This window comes from Mercenaria mercenaria, chromosome 2, assembly GCF_021730395.1.
Source record: "Mercenaria mercenaria strain notata chromosome 2, MADL_Memer_1, whole genome shotgun sequence".
NCBI classification, from domain to species: Eukaryota; Metazoa; Mollusca; class Bivalvia; order Venerida; family Veneridae; genus Mercenaria; species Mercenaria mercenaria.
In genome coordinates this window covers 113,104,688-113,130,736 of record NC_069362.1, presented here as the reverse complement: position 1 = coordinate 113,130,736, position 26,049 = coordinate 113,104,688, and the positions used below count along the sequence as shown (strand labels likewise).

The 26,049-nt window shown below is 36.3% G+C and overlaps 2 protein-coding genes across 2 annotated transcripts in view; both read right to left on the bottom strand.

Annotated features, from left to right (window-relative positions):
- Positions 1–23,083, bottom strand: part of LOC123562463 (uncharacterized) — a 35,259-nt gene extending 12,176 nt beyond the window's left edge. Inside the window, exons 1-17 of the mRNA XM_053527898.1 lie at positions 21,460–23,083; positions 20,065–20,153; positions 15,056–15,193; positions 13,484–13,653; positions 12,522–12,698; positions 11,871–11,999; positions 11,392–11,601; positions 10,899–11,017; positions 9,583–10,336; positions 7,916–7,955; positions 7,476–7,542; positions 7,003–7,143; positions 4,611–4,767; positions 3,632–3,754; positions 3,122–3,275; positions 2,237–2,412; positions 1,240–1,359 (exon numbers count right to left, since the gene is read on the bottom strand). Of these exons, the coding sequence (XP_053383873.1) occupies positions 1,240–1,359; positions 2,237–2,412; positions 3,122–3,275; positions 3,632–3,754; positions 4,611–4,767; positions 7,003–7,143; positions 7,476–7,542; positions 7,916–7,955; positions 9,583–10,336; positions 10,899–11,017; positions 11,392–11,601; positions 11,871–11,999; positions 12,522–12,698; positions 13,484–13,653; positions 15,056–15,193; positions 20,065–20,153; positions 21,460–21,531 (2,836 nt within the window). The 5' untranslated portion in view covers positions 21,532–23,083. The remainder of the gene's footprint in view (positions 1–1,239; positions 1,360–2,236; positions 2,413–3,121; positions 3,276–3,631; positions 3,755–4,610; positions 4,768–7,002; positions 7,144–7,475; positions 7,543–7,915; positions 7,956–9,582; positions 10,337–10,898; positions 11,018–11,391; positions 11,602–11,870; positions 12,000–12,521; positions 12,699–13,483; positions 13,654–15,055; positions 15,194–20,064; positions 20,154–21,459) is intronic.
- A 151-nt stretch (positions 23,084–23,234) lies between these two features.
- Positions 23,235–25,755, bottom strand: LOC123564949 (uncharacterized). The gene is made up of 2 exons (XM_045358879.2): positions 25,200–25,755; positions 23,235–24,485 (listed from the first exon to the last, which is right to left on the bottom strand). Exons 1-2 carry the CDS (start codon positions 25,639–25,641, stop codon positions 24,268–24,270), a joined length of 660 nt encoding a protein of 219 aa, XP_045214814.2. The 5' UTR covers positions 25,642–25,755; the 3' UTR covers positions 23,235–24,267.
- Positions 25,756–26,049: the final 294 nt, after the last annotated feature.

Genomic DNA, 26,049 nt, shown 5'->3' with positions numbered 1-26,049 from the left:
GTCGAACAATCAAGCGGAATAGATAATTATTTTAACTAAAATTTACAAACAACTGTTTAAAAATATTAAAATCTATCGCAGATTTACTCCACGTTATAAGAACCACAAGACACTGATATTAATCAAACATTTATACATACAAAATATGCTTTTCTCTGTTAAAACACTCTTACGCTAGAATGACGTCACGTTAACGGTGTGGTGACGTCAATGTTTTTATTGCGACAAAGAAAGAGCGGTAATATATTTTATATACTGTTTTCGATTAAGGGCATATTAGAGTTTTGACACTATTTATGCACTCGGGCGGTAATACGTATTACAAATAATTTCACTCGGGCTGCGCACTCTATAATACTATGACTGTATCGTTATTGTAATCAATAAGATTTTGATTTTAACTATTTTCTAAACTTGAAATCATATTCATTTTCTTTAAAGCAGCTAGACTATAGTAAAGGCGAGACTAACTTAAGGGTCAGCAAGTTTAGATAAAGCATGACAAATGCCACAGTGGTATCTATTCGGCGTGTGGATATTTATCTCTATTATAAGATGTAACTGGATAGTTTTCCTTAAATATACCTTGTTAGAATATATTATATACTGATTCCACTAAGGTGGCATGAGAAATGGTCAGCAGTTGACACATCATCCTTTACAGTTTTGCTATATAACTCTTGTCTCATTGACAGACTGATAGGTTGGTTTAGGAGGTTAGGGTGTCGAGAGCACCTTAGCTAGGCAGCGCTTTTGCTGCAGAGCGCCTCAGCTTTCGAACAGAGCTGTAAGATGATGCGTGTCTCTCAGTTTTGGCATTTAAGATTCTAAATTATAATTATTATTATTAAACTTATTTTATTTTAAAGGACTATTTTGGAACTATGGACAAATTAATTTAAGAAAGATAGAATTATTTATTTTAAATGTGCATCTAGAGAGAGTTTTTATGTATTAATTAATTCAGGATAATTTCGGACTTTGGAATGAATAAATCATATTTAAAGAACTTTGTACCTCATGTTTTCATGTACTAAATAAAATCCACTATACGATCGACTAACGAACTATATATAAAACGGCTGATAGGGGTACAACTCGCGAAATTATTACGCCCGACGTTCAACCACCCATCGTGAATAAAAAATGTTAAAACACTCTTTTGCTATAAATTATTTCTTAATTCACTCGTTCACAATAGTTCAGAATTACACAGTTCAAATAAAACTTCAAACTTACCACAAGTCTGATCGTCTTCACAGTTCGCACATTGACATTTTCCGTCACACACCTCGTTTAGAGATATACATTTAGAGTCCTCTGTGCAGGTAAACTCCTTGTCAACATTACAAACGGGATCTGCCAGTGAAAAAAAGGCCCATTACTAGTCAGAACAACCATTTGGGAAAAGATTGGCGGAGATGGGTTCGTGGTACGCTTTGATTTATTTGCTTGTGTGCGTAAAAGAACTTAAGAACTTAACTAACTACATTACCGGCAAAATCACAGCAGAACAATACCAAAGCGGCGACCTACACAGTACGTCTGCTGTGACAGGACAGCATGCAAACTGTTGTATGTACAGCTCTCAAAAGGTTGCAAAGCACAGAGCCTTGTTATATCAGTAGACATTACGTTTGTAGACCAAGTGTTGTAAAATTTCTAGAACTAATGCAGTCTGTAAATTACGAAGTTGTATTTAAACTATGTAAGTTTGTAAATGAAGCATTTGCAATTAGACAAGGTATTATAAATAGTCATAATTAGACATGTATTTTACTGCCAATTTTCCCTAACCATCATTTACATGCCCCGCTTTTATAAGCTATTATAAGCCATAATATCATGTAACCTTAGGATTATATTGTACTGTTGTTCCTTTTCATATGATAATATATGTTGATGTCCGTAGTCCATCCTCATGTACATGTTTATATCTAGAACTAATATAAATGTTGTTGTATGTAGTTATCCACGTCCTTGTACATATTTGTCATGTTTGTATGTTACTATGTTACGTTTAGCAAATTATTGTATCATGTAACGAGAAACGTTTATATGTTTACGTTACTTAATAAAGAATCTTGAATCTTGAATCTTTGATGCACGTGTTGTTTGTTCTTACACTGGTATTGAAAAAATAAATACTTCTGAAAAAATAGTTTGTATTAAAGTCGCAGTATTAAAAGTAGCCTATAAAATATGTCTACAGGCAATGCCATGATTTGTTGTATACCTTCATTTGCCGAACACTTGACTGCGGCTACTTCCCATATATAGCAGTCATGGTTCTTCCAGCCGCTATGTTTACACTGATCAATGGACGTCTCCGTTCCATTGCACTCAACCTCATCCAGTAAAATGTTACCGACCCCACTACCGTAATGCGATCTTGCAAGTGCTTCTGCACTTCTGTAAACAATTGAAATGTGAATGCATTACCTACTGCTTTTAACAAATTTAGTTGTTCATTTTACCGTAATGCGATTTTGCAAGTGCTTCTGCACTTCTGTAAACAATTGAACTGTAAATGTTTTACTAGTTTTTACAAATTTAGTTGTTCATTTTACACTATACAAGCATTCTTTGTAAAGTACTTAAAGTATGGTGTTTCGTTTCATTAATATTCTAAGCTGCTGGAGCACCATTCTTATACTAAAACATACAACAAAGTATCGCCAAAGTACTCTGTAGTTTTGTTCACTATTACAAGTATCAGACGAAGGATCCAGCTAACACTGAACAGGCGTTTAACTTGAACCTAAAGTGTTATAATTATTTCTAAAACTGCCGCATTTCATTCTTGTTTTATAACCGTTTTGTTGCCATAAAATAAAAGGTCCTGATGTAGGCCCGAGTCTCACTGGTGGGCGTTGAATTCTTCATGTGAGGAAGCCACCCAACTTGCTTACGGAATGTCGTTGGATCTACCCAGGTACGTCCGTGCATTATTTCCCGACGGGCCGGCTCCTGGGATCTTCCTCTACTATTAAAGGCTGGAAAGTCGACATATGACCTATAACTGTGTGGGTGTTACGTTTAACCCGGCCAAAAAGGAACCTGAATTAAAATGCGAATAACTGTGTACTACAGTTTCAATAATCAATGAAATGGGGTTTACCCGGTAAATCCTAACATATTGCAGACGACAGCAGCGTCTTTTGCATCCCAGTTGTCATCGCATATAAGGCCCCACTCTCCCTTGTAAAATACTTCGACTCGTCCAGCCATGTCGGTACCGCCCATCAGTTTTACAGTCACAGGTGCATCTTCACCTGAAACAAGAAAATTATATCAGGTAGAAATCGGTGTGGAACCCGCTCGACACGGCGAAAGCGTCTAGAAATCGCAGATCCGACAACTACACCAACATCTTGATCGTTTCAACACCTAGGAGAGGTTGTACTAAATAACATTGAACAAGTTTTTCGTATTTCACTGTCAAATTGTCATGAAATTATCCATAAAATAATATAGGTCGAGAAATATGCACGAATATTGCACGACTCAAGGAGCGCAATAATATTCCGCTGCAGAACGAGAAGCAAAGCTAATAATATTTTTATACATACGTAATTACACAGATAAATATATAATTAGATTTGTAGATTTCTTTCTGTCTATTACTTACCACATTCGTCTTCGTCCGAGAAGTCGTCACAATTGTCCACGCCGTCACAGACGTTATCCTGGGACAGACACCGACCGTTCTTGCACCGAAACATTCCTTCACAGTCATCTGAAACAGTACGAACTGTTTGAATTGATTATAAATTCCATTTAAAAGTTTTATGGTTATTTGAAAATATTAGGGAATTAATCATGGTGATTTTTTTTGTGCTTCATCACCGATGTCAGTCAACAAATAAACTGCAAAGGGTTATAATTATTTCAACTATATACTATAATTGCTTTACATATTACAATAGATACAACAAAAAGAATATTTTTGTATACTCTTATACGAAACGAAAATATACTTTATTCACACATAATGTATCATTACTCGCATTCAATTCCTTATTCCGTGTACTTGTTTAAGTGGAATTATATGCATTTTTCAAGTAAAAATCAAGCTTAAATAGATGAGTATGTAAAAAGGGTGGAGGAAATTATAGCTTTTAACCCAACATACCAAACTCTTCCTGTTACCAGTACAAAATAATAAGTGTCCAAATATGACTTTTCTTATTTTGACTGGGGCAGTCTTTTTAAAAAAAACGTCAAACTGCAAGCAGGTGTTGCTTCCCTTCTACTTCAGAATTTTCTATTTTCAGGTAAGGGAGATCATTGCACAGAAGATTGAAAAAATATCTATTATTTTATCCGTCCGATTTCTTTATTTTTAAAGCATCAACTTCAAATACTAATGCGGCATTATCGTTAATTTAACACATCTAATTGCACAGCAACCGAAAATTGCTTTTATAGAACACTCACCCAAAACACACTATGTGTGGTATTACATGCGCATAATGCCACTTTACATAAAAGACATATTAAAATCGAAATAATACATAGCAGACATATATTTTGATATAGATCTATTTCAACAATAAGAACTTACAGAATGGCTATGTGAAATATGCAGCGTGATGTTCACTACTTACTAAGTTGAGAACGCAGTTCAAACACGCTTTCTCTCCGTGATACTTTGAAGTCTCCAGTCTCAGAATTGTGATGTGATAACACACACTCCCGTGTCCGAGAACTGAATGAAAACGACCGACAAACAAACCGCTTGGACTTTAGACAATACTTTGCACACTGGAAAAATAGTTATAAATTACATCCTTCTTGTATTAACAGCTGCCATTGATTTTACTAATCTGTTTCAAAATAAGTATGAATAATCTTTATTCTATTTAATTGTAAGTATTAATGAAAAGACTACATTTGCCACGGTAAATCGGTAGCGATCTTTAGCCATTGCAAGAAAATTCATAATCTATCATATCATTTTTAAATTTCCTTAAAAAACTGTTTCATTTATTTCTGGGCAATGTACATATGAGTAACTCATTTTTTTCTGTACTACTATGGCAAACCGCGGCAAAATACTGTCATGACATTCTATCATGGCAATGTTTTAAAAGCTTCGCTAAGATAAGAAAATAAGAATTTAAAGACACTTGCTGCAGTTTCTTGTATGAGAGATAGGGCAAAAATTTCCCAATAATAGAATTTGTATATGAACAGAGTTTCGTGTCAGAAAAAAATGCAAAAACAATCATAGCTCACCGTGCCTGTTTAGGAGTTATCTGCCCTTAAAATTGGATTTTTCTTTGCATATTCAATGGCAGATAACTCTTGAACAAGTATTGTGACCTTCGATTTTTTTCATAATTCTGTTTCTAACATGACACTGTGTTCGTATACAAAGTTTGAACAAATTGTATTATTGGGATTTTCTTACCCAAAACTGCAGCATACGTTCTTAAGTCACTGAAAATATAAGAAATATGGACTTTCTTAAAAAAAGAAATTGTACGTGTAATTCGTTATTATCAAAGTGTCATAATATTCTGATAAGAGGCTGTATGTGTACCAATCTTTTAAATTATATGGTGAGAGAAAGATTTTCTTTTAGTTGAGTGACTTTGGCCAAGAAAGTCCACTATCTCCAGGGGTAACCCGGACCTATTTTTATCAAGGCATGTTATATACCAAAATATTCGTAAAAGTTTGTAGATTCTGAAAGTGCCGGTATAAATTAGCATAAATGGTGGCGAGCTGAGAAATCAAAGATGGCGTCCAAGATGGCCGCCATAAAATGAAAAAGGTGCTTTTTGTAAAAAGTTATGTTTTCTTCATTCACACACTTTTCATGAATCGTAAAACATTTAAAATGTTTATAATGTAAAAATATGTCAAAAGGTCAAATTCCTGCTTAATATACAAATTTTACCCATTATTTTCACTAATTTGTAGTTTTGATAATTAGAACTTATATATCCTTTAGAAAGAATTCAAAGAATTGCACAAAAGGAGTATCTGATAAAATGAATGACAATTATTGATGTTTGACAGTAAAACTGTTGTAAAAGGTGTGTACACTCATACTAATGTGACTTTATATGCGTATTACAAGAAGGTAAACAGAAAAGTACCTGAAGAGATTGATACATTTTGATACATGTTTCTAATTTTCTTCCTGAAATTGTGCAGGGATGAAAAACAAATGTTGTGGTCTGTTTCTAATTCTATTTTATGTTTTGTATTCCCCCAAGGATGGTGATTTTTATGTGGTCAGAACATCCGATTAGCCACATATTTGGTCCATATAAGGTAATGCTCACTGAGTAGTGTTCACATTACTGTGAGTATTGCTCTCTGAGTAGTGTTCACGGCACCGTGAGTACTTCTCACTGAGTAGTGTACACTGAGTAGAATTCACGGTACTATAAGTACTCTTCACCGAGAATGAACTTAATGACATGTTTTTTTGCGTAAATCCTTTTGAAATCTGAAAATTGTCCAAGCTGTATATACACTTTTATCTATCCAATATTTGAGTATTATGATCATTTAACCTTTTGACCTTTAATCTGCATAATAATTTAATGTTAAAAGATACTTATGAAATCTGACATATCGTAGTAAAATATTAAACACAAAAATAATTAAAATTTATATGAAAATGTAGACATGATTGTGTGTTTAAACATTGTAGTCATCCTTACTTTTGTGGCCACCATCTTCGACGTCATTTTGGATTTCTCAAATCGCTACCATTATTCAGCCTGATAAACTTCAGACCTTTACTAACATTTTGGTATATAACTTCTCTTGTTAAAAATTGGGTCCGGGTTTAATTTTTTGAATGGCCTTATTGTCGCATGTCGCCCTACCATGTAAATTTCGATATACTTTTTTTTCTATCGTTTCTGTATTTTCATCTCAATAAATTACGATTTTCGCAAAAATTGCAACTTCTTTGATCTATTTAAGAAACAAAGAAATAAATTTGAAAGAGTGTTGTATAGAGAAAATTGACCAAACCGTTTCATTTGTGGTGCCTGCGTAGGTTTCAACTTCATGGCCTCGAACCGTCATTTCTTCCGACAGTTTAAACAATGACAGCTTGTAGTCTGAAATTTCAAAAGTATAATTGAGCCGCACCATGAGAAAACCAATATAGTGCATTTGCGACCAGCATGGATCCAGACCAGCCTGCGCGTTCGCGCAGTCTGGTCAGGATCCATGCTGTTCGCTAACGGTTTCTCTAATTGCAATAGGCTTTGAAAGCGAACAACATGGATTCTGACCAGACTGCGCGGATGTGCAGGCTAGTCTCGATCCATGCTGGTCGCAAACGCACTATGTTGGTTTTCTCATGGTGCGGCTCAAGTATCATAGTATCAAGTATCATGAAAACATGAAATTTTGTCTTTTTTTATTTAATAATACACACTATCATATTAACAGTTTTCAATTTCTATAAAATATATGCAATATAATTTACACTACCAGGCAAGGCCCTCGTCTTCTCCATTCTTACAGTCTGGTTCCATATCACATGTCCAGTGAACCGGGATACATCTGTAATTTATATAATTTTACTGATAAATGATTATTAACATTTCTAATTAGTCTGCCAGCTAGTATGTTGCGGTAAGAACTCTGTGTTATCTATTAATGTGTATGACAGTCACCCAAACATGACATTTTAAGGCTGCTCACTCCCGCTATCTAGTTTTTTTCATAAGTGCACATTGGTGAAAAAGGTAAAAAATATGTGCATTCAAAGCATCGACTTCAATTTATTTATCACGAATTGTCATAAACATTATGTCTTAATGCCCCAAAGATTTCAATTAATCTGAGTCATAAAAATATCAACAAAATGATCTCTGTCATAAAACCTGTATGACACAATTTCCATTAGTTTGAACTACGAATGCATTGTACACACCTGTCAATGCAACGAAATTCCTCTGCACTGCACGTGATTTCTGAAATTAAAAAAATGTTCTTTATTTTATTATATACCTATATAAATTCTGTCAAAAATAGCGCTTGTATTTCGCAAGTAAATACGAATAGGCAGAACAAATCCGTATTATACCTTTTGTATTGTATGTTGATGGACTACTTTCACTTAATATGCATGGCCTGGCACAGTTCTATAAATAGCGCACACATTAACAAAACGCGATAACTGTAGCCTTTATTTACTATTCTAACATGGCTCGATTTTGATTTCCAGTTAAACAAAGAAGAAAATCAAGCTCTGTATATTTAACAAATAATCAAGGCCTTCGAGTTGTTTCGGTTCAGAGTTCAGATGCGTAGGAATTGAACCACGAGGGCGTTAGCCCGAGTGGTTAAATACTGAAGCATCTGAACGATGAACCGTAGTAAATTAGACGATAAATAACAAGAAGGCCTTGATTGTTTTCATTCTGACATGCTCATTGATATATTTTAATAGATATTATACTGGACTTCGTTTACCTGAGGAGTAATGTATCGAACGTCATGCGGCAATATGACGTCATAATTGACGTCATAATGCTCTCTTACCGGTCCGCGCGTCAACCGTTGTTTATCGTAGAATATATAGAGCTTGATTTTCTTCTTTGTTTAACTGGAAAACAAATCGAATCATTATAGAATCTTCGATTCACAACGGTTGACGCGCGGACCGGTAAGAGCATTATGACGTCAATTATGACGTCAAATTGCCGCATGGCGTCCGATACATTACTCCTCGCGTAAATGAAGTCCAGCATATTATTTATTAAAATATATCAGTGAGCATGTCAGAATGAAAACGATCAAGGCCTTCTTGTGATTTATCGTCTAATTTACCACGGTTCATCGTTCAGATGCTTCAGTATTTAACCACTCGTGCTAACGCCCTGGTGGTTCAAGTACATTGTTGGAGGCTTGGAGGCAGTTAACTGATATAGCAAAAATACTATGGATAAGATTGCAACTTTCATTCTACAAAAAGAGGTTATTATAGAAGAAACAAGACGCAGATACCAGATGTAAATCTTCGCAAAGATATATGTGCGTCCCTGGCAAAGCATTTCAAATAAATAAAAATCATGTTTTAACAGCTCGCGAATTGCCTTGTTAATACACGATTTTTCTCCCGTTAATACATGGGCGGCTCCAGTGAAAAAAGTACTTGTTTTAGCTGCAACGTTCCACGCGTCAAAAAGTTTCAAACGAGTTCTCACCCTTAACCTGCTAAATTTCTAAAACTGGACTAGTCCATCATTCAATTTGGGCAGTATCACTTATTACTTAAAGGGATGTTCACTGAAAATGTACTGACTGAATAGCGAACAGTGCAGACCATGATCAGACTTTTTGTAAGACCAGGTCAAATTCGGCGCAGGTGCCTCGCACGATTCAGGCCTAGCAAAATTCAGTCGAGCCGAATACAACACCGCATATCAAGATATTGTTATAATAACCCTATTGTATGAGAATGATGTAAGGTTTTGCTACATATTGTGTCACTATTGTCTAGTCATGAAACGAAATGAAAAACATCATGCTTGCGTTATAAAAAAAACCAAAGGATGTGCAACTTTTTTTTGGAAAAATGATGAAATATAAATCTACCTTCTTCCTCAGTTGATTCAGTATGAATGTCGTCAGTTGATCCAGTACTAACGTTTTCGGTTGATTCACCATGAACATCGTCGCTTGTGTCAGTATGAACATCGTCGCTTGTTTCAGTATGAACGACTTCGCTTGCTTCTGTATGAGTACCGTCCCTTGTTTCAGTATGAACGTCTTCGCTTGCTTCCGTATGAATATCGTCGCTTGATTCAGTACGAATATTGTCGCTTCTGTCAGTATGAACATCGTCGCTTGTCTCAGTGCGAATGTGTTCGCTCGCTCCATTAAGAGTATCTTCGCTTGTCTCAGTGTGAACGTGTTCGCTCGCTTCCGTATGAGTTTCGACACTTGATTCAGTATGAACATCGCCCCTTGTTTCAGTATGAACGTCTTCGCTTGCTTCTGTATGAATATCGTCGCTTGTTTCAGTATGAACATCGTCGCTTGTTTCAGTATTAGTATCGTCGTTTGTTTCTGTATCACTATCAGTGTGGTCGCTTGTTTCAGTGTTAGTATCGTCGTTCGTTTCAGTATTAGTATCGTCGCTTGTTTCAGTATTAGTATCGTCGTTTGTCTCAGTATTAGTATCGTCGCTTGTTTCAGTAACACTGTCAACGGTTACTTCAGTTTCGATACCATCGTTCACCCCTGTGCATTTTGGAATGCTACAAAATTCAAAATTCTCCTCTGAAATCCAGCACCATGGGGCCTCATCGTTGTCAGGGTTACGGCAATTATTGTGGTCTCCTAAACCCTTAAATCGACACGAGACAAATGTAGTAACTAATAAGCATTGATATGACAAAGAATTTCTTGTATTAACAATAAAATACATAATTTCATATAGTTTATGAAACTGGAATACTCTTGTAAAAACATTCTAATTTGACTGATAACTTTTAGACATCGGAACATTATCAAACTTTTCACATCGGCTACCGATAGAACAGGATTAAAGTCTGCATTTCTCTACTGACGAATAAACATACATTGCCGGGTACAATTTACAAAATTAAGCGAAAAACATGTCATATGTAAAAAGCATTTTAACCTTTAGCCTGCTAGCGGCAAGTGATTTTACCTTTGCGACCAGTGCAGACCAAGATCAGCCTGCACATCCATGCACGCTGATCATGGTCTGCCCTGTTCGCTATTCAGTCAGTAAATTTTCAGTGAACATCCCTTTGAATCATAAATGGTACTGCCCAAACTGAATGACGGACTAGTCCATTTTAGAAATTTAGCAGGATAAAGGTTAAAGAAATATTCAGTGTCGCAATATTCTTATCAAAATAGTAGAGAAAACAACTCAATACCTTTCCCGGGTATGTTTCAGGGTTGATATCAGTGGCTTCCGTCCATTTCATACAGGGTGTACCCTTGCTGGTGAAAGATGCTGATCCCCGATACTCCGTACCAGTTCCGCTAAAGCAACCTAATTATACGAATAAATCAAAGAGAGTTTAGAATTAATCAAGTGAAGAATAGCAACATATGTTGCATGTCTTATGTCGGTAAAAATGTACAACGATATAAAGTGAAATGTGGAAATGAGATTTTTTTCTCGAATGTACTTATTATGAGACGTAATCAAGAAATGGAATAAAACGATTGTAGAAATTGTCTGTATATGAAACAAGCCGGAGTATAAGTTACGCCATCAAGGTACAATGCTTGTAACTTTGTATAGTCGTGTACATTGTAGGATCACTCAAAAAGATTTTGTAACTTGGAACGCTACGAAAAATTCCCTATGCATATAGTTCACGTTGCTACAGTGTGATGTGTATAAGAGCGGGAAATACCAACCGACATCCGTCCATTGCGGCGACCTTTCACAGATATACCGGAAGCCGGAACTCATACGCTTCCTTGTGCTGGAACAGCGGTCGTTCAGCCAGAAGTGGTAACCAACATTGACATCACTTCCGTTTGGATGTTTAAAAATATTCGAAAGGAACAAACAGCGATCTTTCTTCTTGCTTGAAGGCTCTGCTAGGTAACTTCCGGGTTGCCAACCTACACAAAAAATACTTATTGACATCATTTTGCGACAGAAGAAGAAAGGTACAACAAAATCTATATCACACAATAAGTATTACTTTTTTAATCGGAAAAAACGTTATATCGAAGGATAAAAGCTAAAAATAGTGTTGATCATTACTGCAATGCTACTTCTTTAAGTCAAGCCCGGAAAAATGCTTGTAATTTCAGAGTTGTTTCACTCATTGGGTTTTAGCCAATTTTATTTTATCCATCCTAAACAATATATTGTATTTCGTTGTTACCTGGAAACCATTTGAATTCCTCTATCGATACCTTTGTGGTTGTTTCAACGTCTCGGCCATTCCTTTCCATGGAGAATTTTTCCCACATCCATTTTCTTCCGACCTTGACCCCGCCGGTGAGAAGTGGACCTGCAAAATTTGCTCGTAATAATCTGCTTATCTATATATTGAATCACTGCGGTCCACAAATCATGTGACTTCAACTGTCATAAGATATTAGAAGAAAATAACTTTACTTTGCATAATTTAATGCAATAGCAGACCCTCTTTATTTGAGTCTGACTAGAGGGGTAATGAAATGTGTAATAACCCTAACGCCTCCTAGCACTGGCTTAAGTGGCATTTTATTATCAGTAAACACTGAATGGGCTCCATGATACCAAAGCACCAGAAAACAGTCATGACAACACTGGGGGACTTTTTACAGCCGCCACACAGCACTTTAAGACTGTTGTTGTGATAGTTAATAAAATCTGTAAAAAAATATTTTGACGCACAAAACGCAAACAAGTATAATATCAGACTCGGTTTTTGATTTTTCATGAGAAGTAATGAAATTTGCAACACCTCTCACGCCCTGAAGCTAGCACTGGCTTAAGCGGAACTCTGTAAACATTATTATCAAAATAATAATTTTACAACTGTATTAACCTAAAGATTCATTCCAGAAAACGTGTGAAATGAAATGGTTTTCCTCCTCAGTTTCAATGTTTAACAGATGACCCCCACGTGCCGCGCACTTGTTGACGGCAAACTGCCGTTTTGTCACCATGTTTGGCAGGATCTGGTAACAACCAGTTGGGCCAGCTATCCAGCCATCCGGGCAACCTGAAACATGAAATCAAATGTATTTAAGTCTTACGAATAAGTTTACATCTTTCTATAAAATAAGTAACTGATAAGCCAAATGTTAAGTTAGCACATAGCGAAAAATATTTTTGGATGTCCTTAAATAGAATCCTTTAAGCTCAATCGTTTTTCTACAAAATAATACAAATTTTAAGAACCAACTAAACAAAATTGCCCATAAGCCTAATTATGATAGCTATGGGCTTTTAATCGAATCATTATGGAATTTGCTCCATCATGATTGCATCAAGCGCGAGCACGATCCGACTTTGTAATGTTTTGTTTGTGTGTTGTTTGCCCCAACGCACACCTTTAACCTCCTATGAGGAGTTTTGGCCTGCAAAGGCAGAAGGCACAAAGCATTTGTATTTAAGACATAAAATACAACAGAACTTCAGACACAAGACATCAGACTATAATTTACCAAAGAAGTATAAAATTCAAAGAACTCTTTTATTTTATAGCTCTTTGAATTTACCAAATGCGCGTGCGTGCATTTACAGTCGTAGAAACATTTAATTAATTAATTAATGCGTTATAATTAGGCTAGTTTTAATATCAATATAATTGATGAATGAAACGAATGCTATAAGAGCTCATATTTACAGCACTGGGCAATAATTATTAATATAAGAAACGACTCACTGAGGCATTTATAAATTATTTACCTGTACTACCTGTACGAAGACAATATGACAAAAATCGTAACATTCAGTCGTTTTGGACCTCGTGACACGTGAAGTTGTTATATTCTTACTACATACCTTTGTTGGGCTGACATTCGACCCCTGCCGCCTTCCTTGGACCACATTCGTCCGGCGTTTCCCAATCACATTCTACTACATTCTGCGTATGCTCGTCACAATCTACATTATCCATGACGTATCTGCTACCTCTTCCAAGAGTCCCACCTTTTCTGGCTGAAACTGCGCCACTGTTCAAAAGTAAAGACGGAAAACTTGAATTACTTTTTTTTCATTTATATTGATTTTGCAGCTTAGCTTTCCAACGTTTAAGTCTTTACAACTTTGGAGGTAATTGAATCAAGGGCGTCAATTAAGGCAGGGTACAATTTAGGAAATCCTTTGTATACCGGATGTAGCATATTTATCCCAAATCCCCACTATTCAGTAAACAAGAGCTGTCACAGGAGACAGCGCGCTCGACTATTTCGATGCTGGATAGTGAAACTGGGCACATCTGAGGAAACTAGAGCTGTCACTGGAGTGTTTAATGACTCCAATTATGGATGAAGATATTACACAATAGCCTGAGTCTGTGTCAAAAATATCAACTTAAAGTAATAAGAGAGGTAAAAATTAAATGTATCAAAACACTATATAAGTATATCCTAAGCAAAAAGGGGCATAATTCATTAAATATTGGTGCCAGAGTTATGCACCTTGTGTCATATGGTGTGGGTGATGATGTTAAACAACTATTTTAAGTTTGAATCAAATCCATTCAGTAAAAACAGAGACAGAGTGAAAGTGCATCAAAAACTTTAACCTAAAATTCTAAGTAAAAAGGGGATTAATTCATGTAAAATTGTGCCAGAGTTACGCATCTTGTGTCATATGATGTGGGTGATGATGCTGAACAACTATTTTAAGTTTGAATCAAATCCATTCAGTAATAACAGAGGTAGAGTGAAAGTGCACCAAAACTTTAACCTGAAATTCTAAGTAAAAAGGGGCATAATTCATGAAAAAATGGTGCCAGAGTTATGCACCTTGTGTCATATGATGTGGGTGATGATGTTGAACAACTACATGTATTTTAAGTTTGACTCAAATCCATTCAGTAATAACAGAGATAGAGTGAAAGTGCATCAAAACTTTAACCTGAAAATCTAAGTGAAAAGGGGGGATAATTCATGAAATATTGGTGCCAGAGTTATGGCCCTTATGTTAGATGATGTGGATGATGATGAGGAATAAGTATTTCAAGTTTGAATCAAATCCATTCAGTAATAACAGAGGTAGAGTGAAAGTGCACCAAAACTTTAACCTGAAATTCTAAGTAAAAAGGGGGGATAATTCATGAAATATTGGTGCCAGAGTTATGGCCCTTATGTCAGATGATGTGGATGATGATGAGGAATAAGTATTTTAAGTTTGAATCAAATCCATCAAGTAATTACAGAGATAAGTTGAAAAAAGAGAAAGTGCACCAAAACTTTAACCAAGGTGGGGACGCGGAAAGACGCCGACGCCGATGCCGACGCCGGGGCAAGTAGGATAGCTCTCTTTATACTTCGTATAGTCGAGCTAAAAATCACTTGGTTTTGCAATCTTTATCTCAAGATAAACTACAGGAAAAAACATATCACATACCGCAAGAAACCAATTTGTTTGCAGACGACATCAGCGTCCCGTATGTCCCAACTATTATCACAGATTGCGCTAAATTTGTCTCGTATGAAAACTTCTACACGACCATTCTCGACACCCACTTCCTCACCATGTGACAATCTGTTAAAATATATTTATAAAGTATCATACTACTTAACTGATAATGTCAAATATACATTTTGTATTAAACTGCGTTTAATGTCTTTAGTATGCACAAAGTAGTTTCATGCTGTCACAAATGTCAGTTTTTCAAAAACCATTTTATGAATTTATCACAACGGCAATGTTACTATCTTTCTAAAGTTAAAATATGATGTTAAAACATTTGACACGTTAAATTATTCCGAAAAAAAATCATGTTTTAAAATTAGTTTGAAAATGCGCGGATCTCTGTAATCCGTAGGCAAATATCATAAAAACAAGCACACGGACCTTTACATTTTGTTTTACCATATTATAGGCCGCATGTTTATTTAGGATTGTGAGAAGTTCCATTAAAATCTACATTGTAGAAAAAAATATATTCGCGAAAATATTATCAAAATTGTGATATTCCTATAGACTCCTATTATGAATACTTGTGCGAGGTTAAAATTTTTCAAATCAGTCTAGCAAAAAATCGAGCACACGACCCAATCTTTTATATTTGCCGATAGTTCTAAGCGAATTCTGAAGTTTTGAAAAATCGGGTTTTAATCAGATTTTGCATTTGTGGCAACGTTAAATGTCGCAACGCCGCTAAATGTCGCAACTACCGTTAAATGTCGCAAGGTTGACGTTAAATGTCGCAACCACCGCTAAATGTCGCAAAATCGTCTGCCGCTAAATGTCGCACCTTTAACGTTAAATGTCGAAAAATTTGCCCATCGTTATATGTCGCAACACCAAGGTAGCAAGGTACACTTAGATGCGAAAATTTTGGGCACGGACGGTCTTACATGTAGCGAGTCGCAATATTGCACTTCCCCTATGAGCAAAATTTGGGTGGCTATTTTATAAATTGCGTGCATGTTTTGTGCTTTTAATTAATGGCAAGATCAGGATTCTCATACAAGAATAAAGAAAGTTATCAAAGCGAAAGGTTTACATCATCCATGAAAAATAGCGTGCCAAAATCATCAATTTTGCACCTTTTGAACAGTCTACAATGATCCCGCTGCAAGAACACTGTCCAATTTTATTGCATTTCTTAATTTAATAGTCCTTACTGAACGTCAGGACATAAACGGAATGGGGGCCCATCCACACGGGTGGTAAACGCGCAATCCAATTCCCGCCGGGAATACGCTTAAAATGGGTTGCGCAACGTCCGGTGCTGGTGTTGCGCGTAAAAAAAGACGAAATTGAGGTATGTGAAGTTATGATTTTGCTTAGTATGAGGCAAGTATAAATTTTCTCGAAAAAAGCAAAATGCTATTCGACACAGATATGATAATACATCATATGTGTAAAATATCTGGTTTGTAATTTATGATTCGGCTCTATTATCACAAAAACTCTGGCGACACGAAACGTGAAAAAAGTATGAAATCAACAAAAATGGCAGTTTCTGACCTCATATGCCTAATCTGAGGACATCTGATGCTTTTTATGATAACTCAACTGTTATAAAGTAACGAATATCAAACTTATTTGTTTCAAATCCTGCTTACGGGGACATAATTGACAAAATAATCATCGGGAATGGGGTTGCGCACCGGGAATGGAGTTGCTCATATACATCATAATGTGTATAATGTATACGCGCAACTCCATTCCCGGGGCGCAACCCCATTCCCGATTATTTTTTGCCAATCTTTCCCCCAAAGGCAACATTTCATTCAAGTGTATGTAATATTCGTGACTGTTTTACACGTGTTTGACCATTCGAAGCGTCACATTTCCAGAAAGAAGGCACAAGAGTTAGAAAATTTGCATTTTTCATGATTCCATGCTTTTTTGACAGCTCGAGCCATCAGAGTTTTCGTGATAACAGAGCTGATTCTTAAATTAATAAGTTGGTATTTCACACATATGATCCGTATTCATTTTTGTGTCGAATAGCATTTTGCTTTTTTTTCGAAAGCACTCGTAAATGTGTAATTATTTACAAAAACAAAAACCCACCTACCTCGATTTTGTATATATTGATGCGCAACACCAGCACCGGAAGTCGCGCAACCCATTTTTAGCGTATTCCCAGTGGGAATTGGATTGCGCGTTTACCACCCGTGATCCAGCTCGTTTTTTCGGAAAATAACGAAAATGTTCCTCAGTATCAATCAACAAGCACAGAACCCTTCCGTGAATTGAATTTTTCCGCGAAATGGTGTCTCATTGATCATACAAAGCTACCAGCAGTTAGTTTTCCAACTGACATCAGAATTTTACATGTATCGGCTGTATAAATTTTCTAAAGAATTAATAATCATTATCTCTCACCTTAATTTACAGACATCCAAAATCACGATGTTCTCTTTATAACAAATATTGAGGGGGCCAAAATTCGAAAGTGTACCCTGCTACCTTAAACGCTAAATGTCGTACAGCAAAATAAGGTAAGTTAAACAGTCTTTACAACTTAGAGATAAGACTGGGTAATGCGTGCTTGATTTGGGGAGGGCTGAATTGACCTTTCACTCTAATCTGCACGTTTGCTTTTCAGTGGTTCCGCACCATACATACGTTATATATTTCATATCTAAAGGCTTGAGCACTAACGTAGTACTCGCCGCAGTACTAGATTTATTTCAGGTCTGAACTATGTAATTCTATGGAGTCCTGTTTAGCTCATGAGACATTAAGCTCGCGCTCCGTATTGTCGCGCGTTGTATCGCATGTCTTTAGTCGACCTGAATTTCGTTACATAACAGGCTGGGGGCCAGAAATTGTTGATGGAGGATGGGAGGTAGGGAGTGGGGGCGGGGGCACCAGTATAAAACAAAAGCGTCACCGGCGACGTGCGGTAGGGTTCCTCTGTCCGTATTTGTGGGAAAGTTTTTTATATACCGGTATGAAATGTTGGCCTGTGGTGCATTTTTGTCTATTTTAGGTACGTACTAGAGGGGCACTTCTCTTATTTTAGGAGGTTAGGGTCTTTTCCCCATTGACAATTTTGAAATACAAGTATGGAATGCTGGACTTTTATTGCAGGTTTTGTTCAAAATTTTGGTGTATGGGAGGGGTTATCCCTGTCATTTTCGAGGGCTCAGGGTCTCTCCTCGGGAAAGTTCGAAAACCAGGTATAAAATGGTTGCCTTTGATGCATTGTTTTTCTTAATTTTAAGGTACTCTAGGGGTACTCCCCCAATTTTAAGGGGTCAAGGGTTCTTCCCCCTGAGGAATTTTGAAATATAAGTATAAAATGTTCGCCTCTGTGGCGTTTTGGGTCTACATTATGAGAAAATATTATTTCCAAAATTTGGGTGCAACTTTGATGAGTATAAGTCACTAGTAAGCCAACAATGGTGGGGTTTGGGGTTGGGAGAATCGGCTCGGGCAACAATCCAGGCCTGTTACACAACAGGATGTTCAACTACGCGACACGAAGACTGTGTTTTGTACCAGCTGTAGAAAACGAAGATTTTCTATTAATCAGCCATGGGTTCTATTTCTTTGTTTGGAGGTTTACATTTAAAGTCATAAAGTAACTATTAAGCTTCAATGGCGGAGAAAGATCCTATGTGGCCCTCTGTACACTCTTTCAGGTTAAGCGGAAATTTTGTATTATTTTACTTTTAGTCTCTTAAAATTGTCTGGTTTAGTCTCATTCCCCTCATTATCCTACTTTTCCGCCTACCCACACATAACCCCCCCCCCCCCCCCCTCTCTCTCCCTCTCTCGCCCCCCCCCCCCCCCCCCCCCCTCTTGAAAAATGTAAATATTTATATTTTCTATTAATTGTCTTGGTACTGTGTGTTTGTGTCTTAGATGTCTGTGTCGTTATTCACCCCGTTCCACACCCATACCCAACCCCCACAAACATACAACACTATTACTAAATCGTATTTAGTTAGAAGAAACCTCAGAATATTTCTGTCCTTAAACACTGGCCCTATTACAAAATAATTTCACAAATATTTTTCTTGCGTGACTGTTCAAGCAAGGTGTGGAACTCAGGTGAGCGATCTAGGACCAACATGGCCCTCTTGTTGCTATACGTAACAGCACTTATCATTAAGATAATTATTTGTATTACATAAACCTGTTAATTTTTCTTCCCTCAAAAAAGTAAATATACACAAGGAATTGATAGTCATAGTGTCAAATAGGAAGTGCGACATTTAGCGTTGGTGTTGCGACATATAACGGTGGTCAAATTTTTGCGACATTTAACGTTAAAGGTGCGACATTTAGCGGCAGACGATTTTGCGACATTGGTTTCGACATTTAACGTCAACCTTGCGACATTTAACAGTGGTTGCGACATTTAGCGGCGTTGCGACATTTAACGTTGCCACAGTGTTGTAGAATTTTTTTCTTTCGAACGTGAAAACTACCTTAAATTAAAGGAATATAATGTTCAAAGTTCATATTTGAAGACAATTTCTTCACAGTGTCAATTTTTATAAATGCGAAATAAACATGTTTTGTGTATACACAGTATTGCATGTAAGACAGTATTGCATGTAAGGTTAAAATTGTAGACATCATGTATTCAGCAACAGCTAAAAAGCTGGAAGTTTTTTTTAAATAAAGGACTGTTATTGGCATATATATATATATATATATATATATATATATATATATATATATATATATATATATATATATATATATATATATATATGCAGCTTTTCATAAACAGTTGTTTTCATATTTTACCATGTTAATTATGTTAATGAAGATTTTCTACATTTAAAGTTAAAAACTTATGATAAATATTTACTGAAGATGCATAAAGTCAGGTATAATGTATACATTATAATTATTTATGTCCCTTATAAAGTATATCTTTAAATCATGCCCTGACTTAATGATACATTTGTAAATATTATCTGGACCAAACTTACCTTATCTGCTGACCTGTGGGCGGGGCTTTCAGATTTGACGGCACATCTCTGGAACGTTGTCTTCTCGAGAATCTAATACCACGCCCTCTCTGAATCGATTTATTACAAGTATTTAATGATATGTTCTGTATGGACCAGCATGGTCTTATTCACCTGCTTTTGTTTTAATTTTAATACTGTGCTTATAATAGTACATTTTTGTACATCTAGGTACATCATTGCCCATATGGTAAACTCTTGCCAAAGGATGATAGTCATGTTACGTTTTGCAGAGATAACGCGTTGTAACATCTGAGGAATCCCGAGATGCTGATTCATACACGTGCCCGTGCACGATAGAACAGAGCTATCGATGTCTCCAGAGTGATTTGTTATACATGTAACAAATAAAGAATGAACTTATTGTCCATTCTAACATGTCTCGATTTTGTTGCTGGTTAGAAAGAAGGTCTAGCAATGTATGTTCTGCGATAAACAACGGTTGACGTGTGGACCAGTAAGAAAGCATAATGACGTCAAATTGCCGCATGACGTCCAGTTACTACTCGGACAAATAAAGTCCTGCATAACGGGAAGGTCACCGTTGTTTTATCACGTTGACATCATTTCCTTTTGAATTATCCGACCACTGGACTTCGATTTTAGGACACTTCTTAAAGATGGGAAGCGGGCCTCGGTCTCACGATCCCTGGTGTCTTTTAGTTTGGCGGCACCGTAGTTTACAAACAAAACTCATGAGATACGTAAATTTTGTTAACAATTAGTTTTTGTGACATGCTAGATTTTCTGGAATTTCTCTGACATGTCGACAGCTGAAGTTGATACAACTACCACATAATAATCATGGCTGAATAGCTCTGGCTTAGTAATCAATCATGGCATATATTTTATTAATTGACTGCCTCCGTCACGACAGTCGATCATTCTTTTTAAATCAAGATTAAAGTGTTTAACTGTTGCCTGATAATAGTTGCCTGTTATTAACATTTATTTTGGGGCTGGTCACTCTGATAAAAATGCGTAGGAGATCTAGCATGCTTTATGTGACACAGGCACACCGACACATGCACACTGACACAAGCATACATGACGGGATTTGTTATTCTATGAATGCATTCAACTATACATTTTCATTTGAATACAGACACGGCATTGTTAACGAATGACAAAGTAATCCTGTATTTTGACATATATTTAGACTTTTACGACTTGAATTAATTGAGTTCATTGTCGTTTTCAATGAAATCCGATTCCCTTTTCTTTATAAATGAAGATATGTTGTAGAAAATGTATTATAATTACAAAAATTCTAACATAAACGGGCTAAATCAGTCATTCATGTCAACTTAATCAGACGCTGATTAAATATAAGTTTTAGGTAATAAAATCGCTTACCGTGTAAATTGCTGAACTGTTCCCAATGATAATTAAACTAATAAAACAAATAACAATTCCAAAAACATCCATGCTGTCGTATTTTCATTTATTGTTGATGTAAGACAGGCACATTAACTTATGAGTATTAATTCAGGCAACATTTAAACTGATGAATAATGACATAAGATATGAATAACACGGTTTGTATACAGTATGTGCATTACTTTAGTTAATAGAATGCCGAACCTCTTTAATTCTGATTAGGTATTTCCGCGTTTTAAGGACACTCACACGTCTTAATAGTCTAAGAGGATGACAAATAAATAAAGGACGGTAGATCATTAAAGATTTTGAAGCTGGACTGGTTCGTGAAGTGGGTAATTATTGATTTATCAACAACAGGGGTTCGGCGGAAGTGCGAGGACAGTCATGAAAGTAGGAAGGTTTTAGGTCAACATCAGTTCAAAGAAAGGAAGGCAAAATATATGTGTTAGTTGTTTCAAATAACTAAACATACATGTGCATTTATATATGTGAACTATTTGAAACTTTACAAGTTGAAGGGGGTAAATACTCGCACATGAAGCAAGAAATAGAGAATCACTTATATATAAGGAAGTCAAATGTTTCATATATTTTCTCACTTCTCCCAGACACAGTCAGACACAAAACTGCTGTATCATGCATTTTTATGACATTTTTTTCCGAGAGAAAATAAAAAAGCATTTCGGAAATTCTTGGATTGTCTTCATGACTTCCTTGACCAGTGACTGGTGTGTACATTTACATAACTATGCTGTTAATTGCTGCTACAAACTGCGTGTACATTTTGTTAACGTCATTCTAGAATATGACTCCAAACCCATCAGCAATTGTACACTTGAATTTGTTACCTTAAGGTCAGATAAGACATGCATAGTTACGGAGTAAAGTCTATTATCTCACATGTTAAGGTTATAAGTGAATTGATAAAACCGTGTGAAAATGCTCAATTGGAAACTGGCAAAAGGCCGGCTGGTCTCCAAACTCAGTGCTATAAACTTGGTCCAAGTCCCTTACGACAGTAACTATATACAACAATTAAAATATAGTCAGGTACCGCTAATTCAAAAAAAGGTACAGGGTGCTTACTGGGGAAATGCTTAGTCCGTTCTGATAAGCCAACACAAGACGTGATTTCATTTTCAAACTTCAACTTTTTATGCAATTATAGTAGCTTTTTATATATCTTAGACAATATTTGTTCATTTGACGTGTAGAGAAACAGTTTCACGAAACGCTAACGATAGAAACTTAAGTTATATCATTCATGCGGAAATACCGTACTCAAAGTAGTAGAATCAACATTGCTCTTGAAAAAAGTGTGAAAAGATATACAGGTTTCGAATTATGGAAAGCCGTACAAGTCATATATCGGGAAAGCAATCTAATGCGACGAGTTGTTCAGAACGTCACCATCACGACAGTGCGATGGCGAAGCATCGTCCCCATCGTACTGTCGCGCTTCGCCATTGTACTGTCGCGCATCGCCATCGCACTGTCGCGCTTCACCATCGTACTAGCGCGAGACGGTACGATTGTGAAAGCGCGACAGTACGACGGACTGTCACCATCGTATACTGTCTTGTCACCATTGTAGCGTCGCGCCTCGCCATCGTACCGTCGTATATTCGCGCTTCGCGTTCACAGGGAACAGACGCTGGCCCTAACGGAACACCGTAGTTTGAAGAACTGTTGACTTCCACTTTTTCGGGAAGGTCTTTAATGTGTCAGAGGAACAAGGGACAAAGAACTATGTTAATTTTCGTTCTATTTTTGCATACAAAAATGAGTGATTCAGTTTTATCATTTTTTCCAAGACATAACGATGGAGAAATTTTCGAAGCCGATATGGCAGACGAGAATTTTTTTAAATCCAATTAATTATGATATTCATTGAATAGATAAACAAATAAATATGAATTAAAGAATGGGAAAATGTTAATTCTAACATGGCTCGATTTGATTGCCAGTTACACAAAGAAGAAGGTCAAGCTCTGTATGTTCTGCGATAAACCAGATGCTTCAGTATTCAACCACACGGGGTAACGCCCTCACGGTTCAATCCCTGCGCATCTGAACTCAGACCGTGATAAATTAGACGATGAACCACTTTAAAGCCTTGATTACTTGATAAAAAAAAGACATATAATGAATGAAAACAGAAATTATCCATGAAAGAAATGAAAACCAAATCTGACAGGCATCAGATCAACAAACAAGAGAAAAAATGGTATTAAAGTCGAAAACAACAATCTAGAAAATAAAGTATTTTTGGTGAAATATAAACTACAAAATTACAGCCGTGCAGCCAACAGCAGATCAGCTAACAGATCTTGGTAACAGTGTTGAGGTCGAACTGCTATAATTATGCTGCCGAAGGAAAAGAAGCCAAAGCAGTGGAACTGCAAATAATATGATGTTAATGTTATAATCAAGTAATATAACTCAATGTTTTATCATTGCCACGTCTTCCAGTTTGCGCGGGAACCACGTTATATATTAATCTATAGTTTACATTGCATAGTTATTTGTTTTAATACGTTTTTACTTTTTATCAAGTTAAATAAACACCTTTTAGTAAACCACCGACGCTGAGGGACATCGTTTCAAGTTTACAATGTTCATTTTTTTTAAAAATTCTTACTGCAGTTTCACATCAGCGTAAACTTCAAGAACAAGTGTAGATAACACAGTTTCATAATTTTAAAACAACAAAGTTTATCACTCACTGTTTCATAATTAGTAATCTCATAAACACAATAGATTTGTTTGTCGATATGTAGGTCATTGATTCCGTGGGTTAAACTTGTTCCATAATTTCTCAAACTCGGCCCTGTAAAGTGTCACAATTCGTCCGTTATTGAGCGCCATGAGATTTTCCTGATTCCCCGAGATTGCCTGGCGCGTCCAATTAAAGGAACCATTGAGGAGGAGGCTGCCATCAACAATCAGAAACTTGTGGTGCATCAGGTATGATGAGCTGTCTGTACGTACATTTATTCCTGCCAAAAAAAGGTGCGGAGATCAAACTCACAATTTCAAAATAGGTATGATTTGGATATAAATGTTGTTTTTTTCTTCATTGAGTTTTATGTTACACTGATACAATTTAAACACCCCTTCGGACAATACGTCGGACACGGACGGATACATCGATATAATGTCACCGACCATCCGCAAGCTAAACTGTAAGACTTCCACAAATAACGATCCGAGTAGGATTCAAACTCAAAGGATTGAGTGAATCCCAAGCAGAAAATCGTACACATGCCATACAGACTTGGCATTCTGAATTTATTAGTAATAATACACTTCTTACTTTTTGTGGAGTAGATTAACTGTGACATTGAACTGCCTATATTTCAACAAATCAATTAATTAATAGGCTCTAGAGGAGGGGATTAAATAATATTTTATGAATTTACTCTTCTTCGATGTTTAAAATGCAATTTAAAATGATATTTACATTTACTACTTTTCGGACTACAAGCCAATTTAAAAATGTTCAGTCTTTATCAAATATTTTTAAGCGTCGATCAGTTCGTTCAAAAATTGATGGGTCCATATCTACTTCATACCAAAGAGCTATAAAAATAAATGTATTTTAAACTTCTTTGTTCAATACACAAAGACTTGACTATAGACCTAACCTAACCTCATGTGTAGGAATGCTTACAGACCCTGAACAAGAACTGAATGGCCATGAATCCACTTACCTTCTTTCCTGAGTTTCCATATCTGAGATCCAGTGATATCAACCTGTTCATCATCACAAATAACCCGTACTTTTATGTTTTTCCTTTGTGCTTCCACAAGCATGTCCGCGAGTTCGGCACAGCAAATCACAAAAACGCAAACATCTAAAGATTTTTCCGCGGAAGCTATAAACTCATACAATCGACTGAGAGAGTTTGGAATGTGGGTGAATCTACAATTTCTATTATCACAACCATACTCGCCGATGAAATAGTTCTTACACGCAACCTGCGAATCCGGAAAGAATAGCACTTCTTCAATTTCCTTTCTACTTTCACTTTCACTTTGGTCTTGGTACTGCCAACGCCGTTTTCGAAATCGTTTGTACAAAAAGTAAACTATTTCTGAAACAACACCACATGCAAGAGCAACTCCACCCACTTTTATCCATCTCGATGTCATGTCAAATCTGTATTTTTACCGATCATGTCACTAAAAAAACTTAATTGGCTGGCAATCGTCCTTGGTGTGTCAATGGTGCGTCACATGGCTATTTCGATTGACTGTGACTCAATGCAGACTTGGAGCGCCGGTATAAATTACAGTCTCCGGTACATACCGGATTAACTAAATTTGAACGAAAATATCTTAAATGTATATATTTTGTAACCATGGTGATACTAACCCTAACCTTTAGTCAGTATTTTATGCATATAGTACACTAAATGCATGCGGACATGCATATTTTTGACGTGCGCTAGAACTGATAATCACTTTCGGGCATGCGCAGAAGACCGCTCCAAGTCTGCAATGAGTTACATCGTTTTTGATTGTCTTCTAAGTAGAGTATGTAATATTTTACGGAGCTTC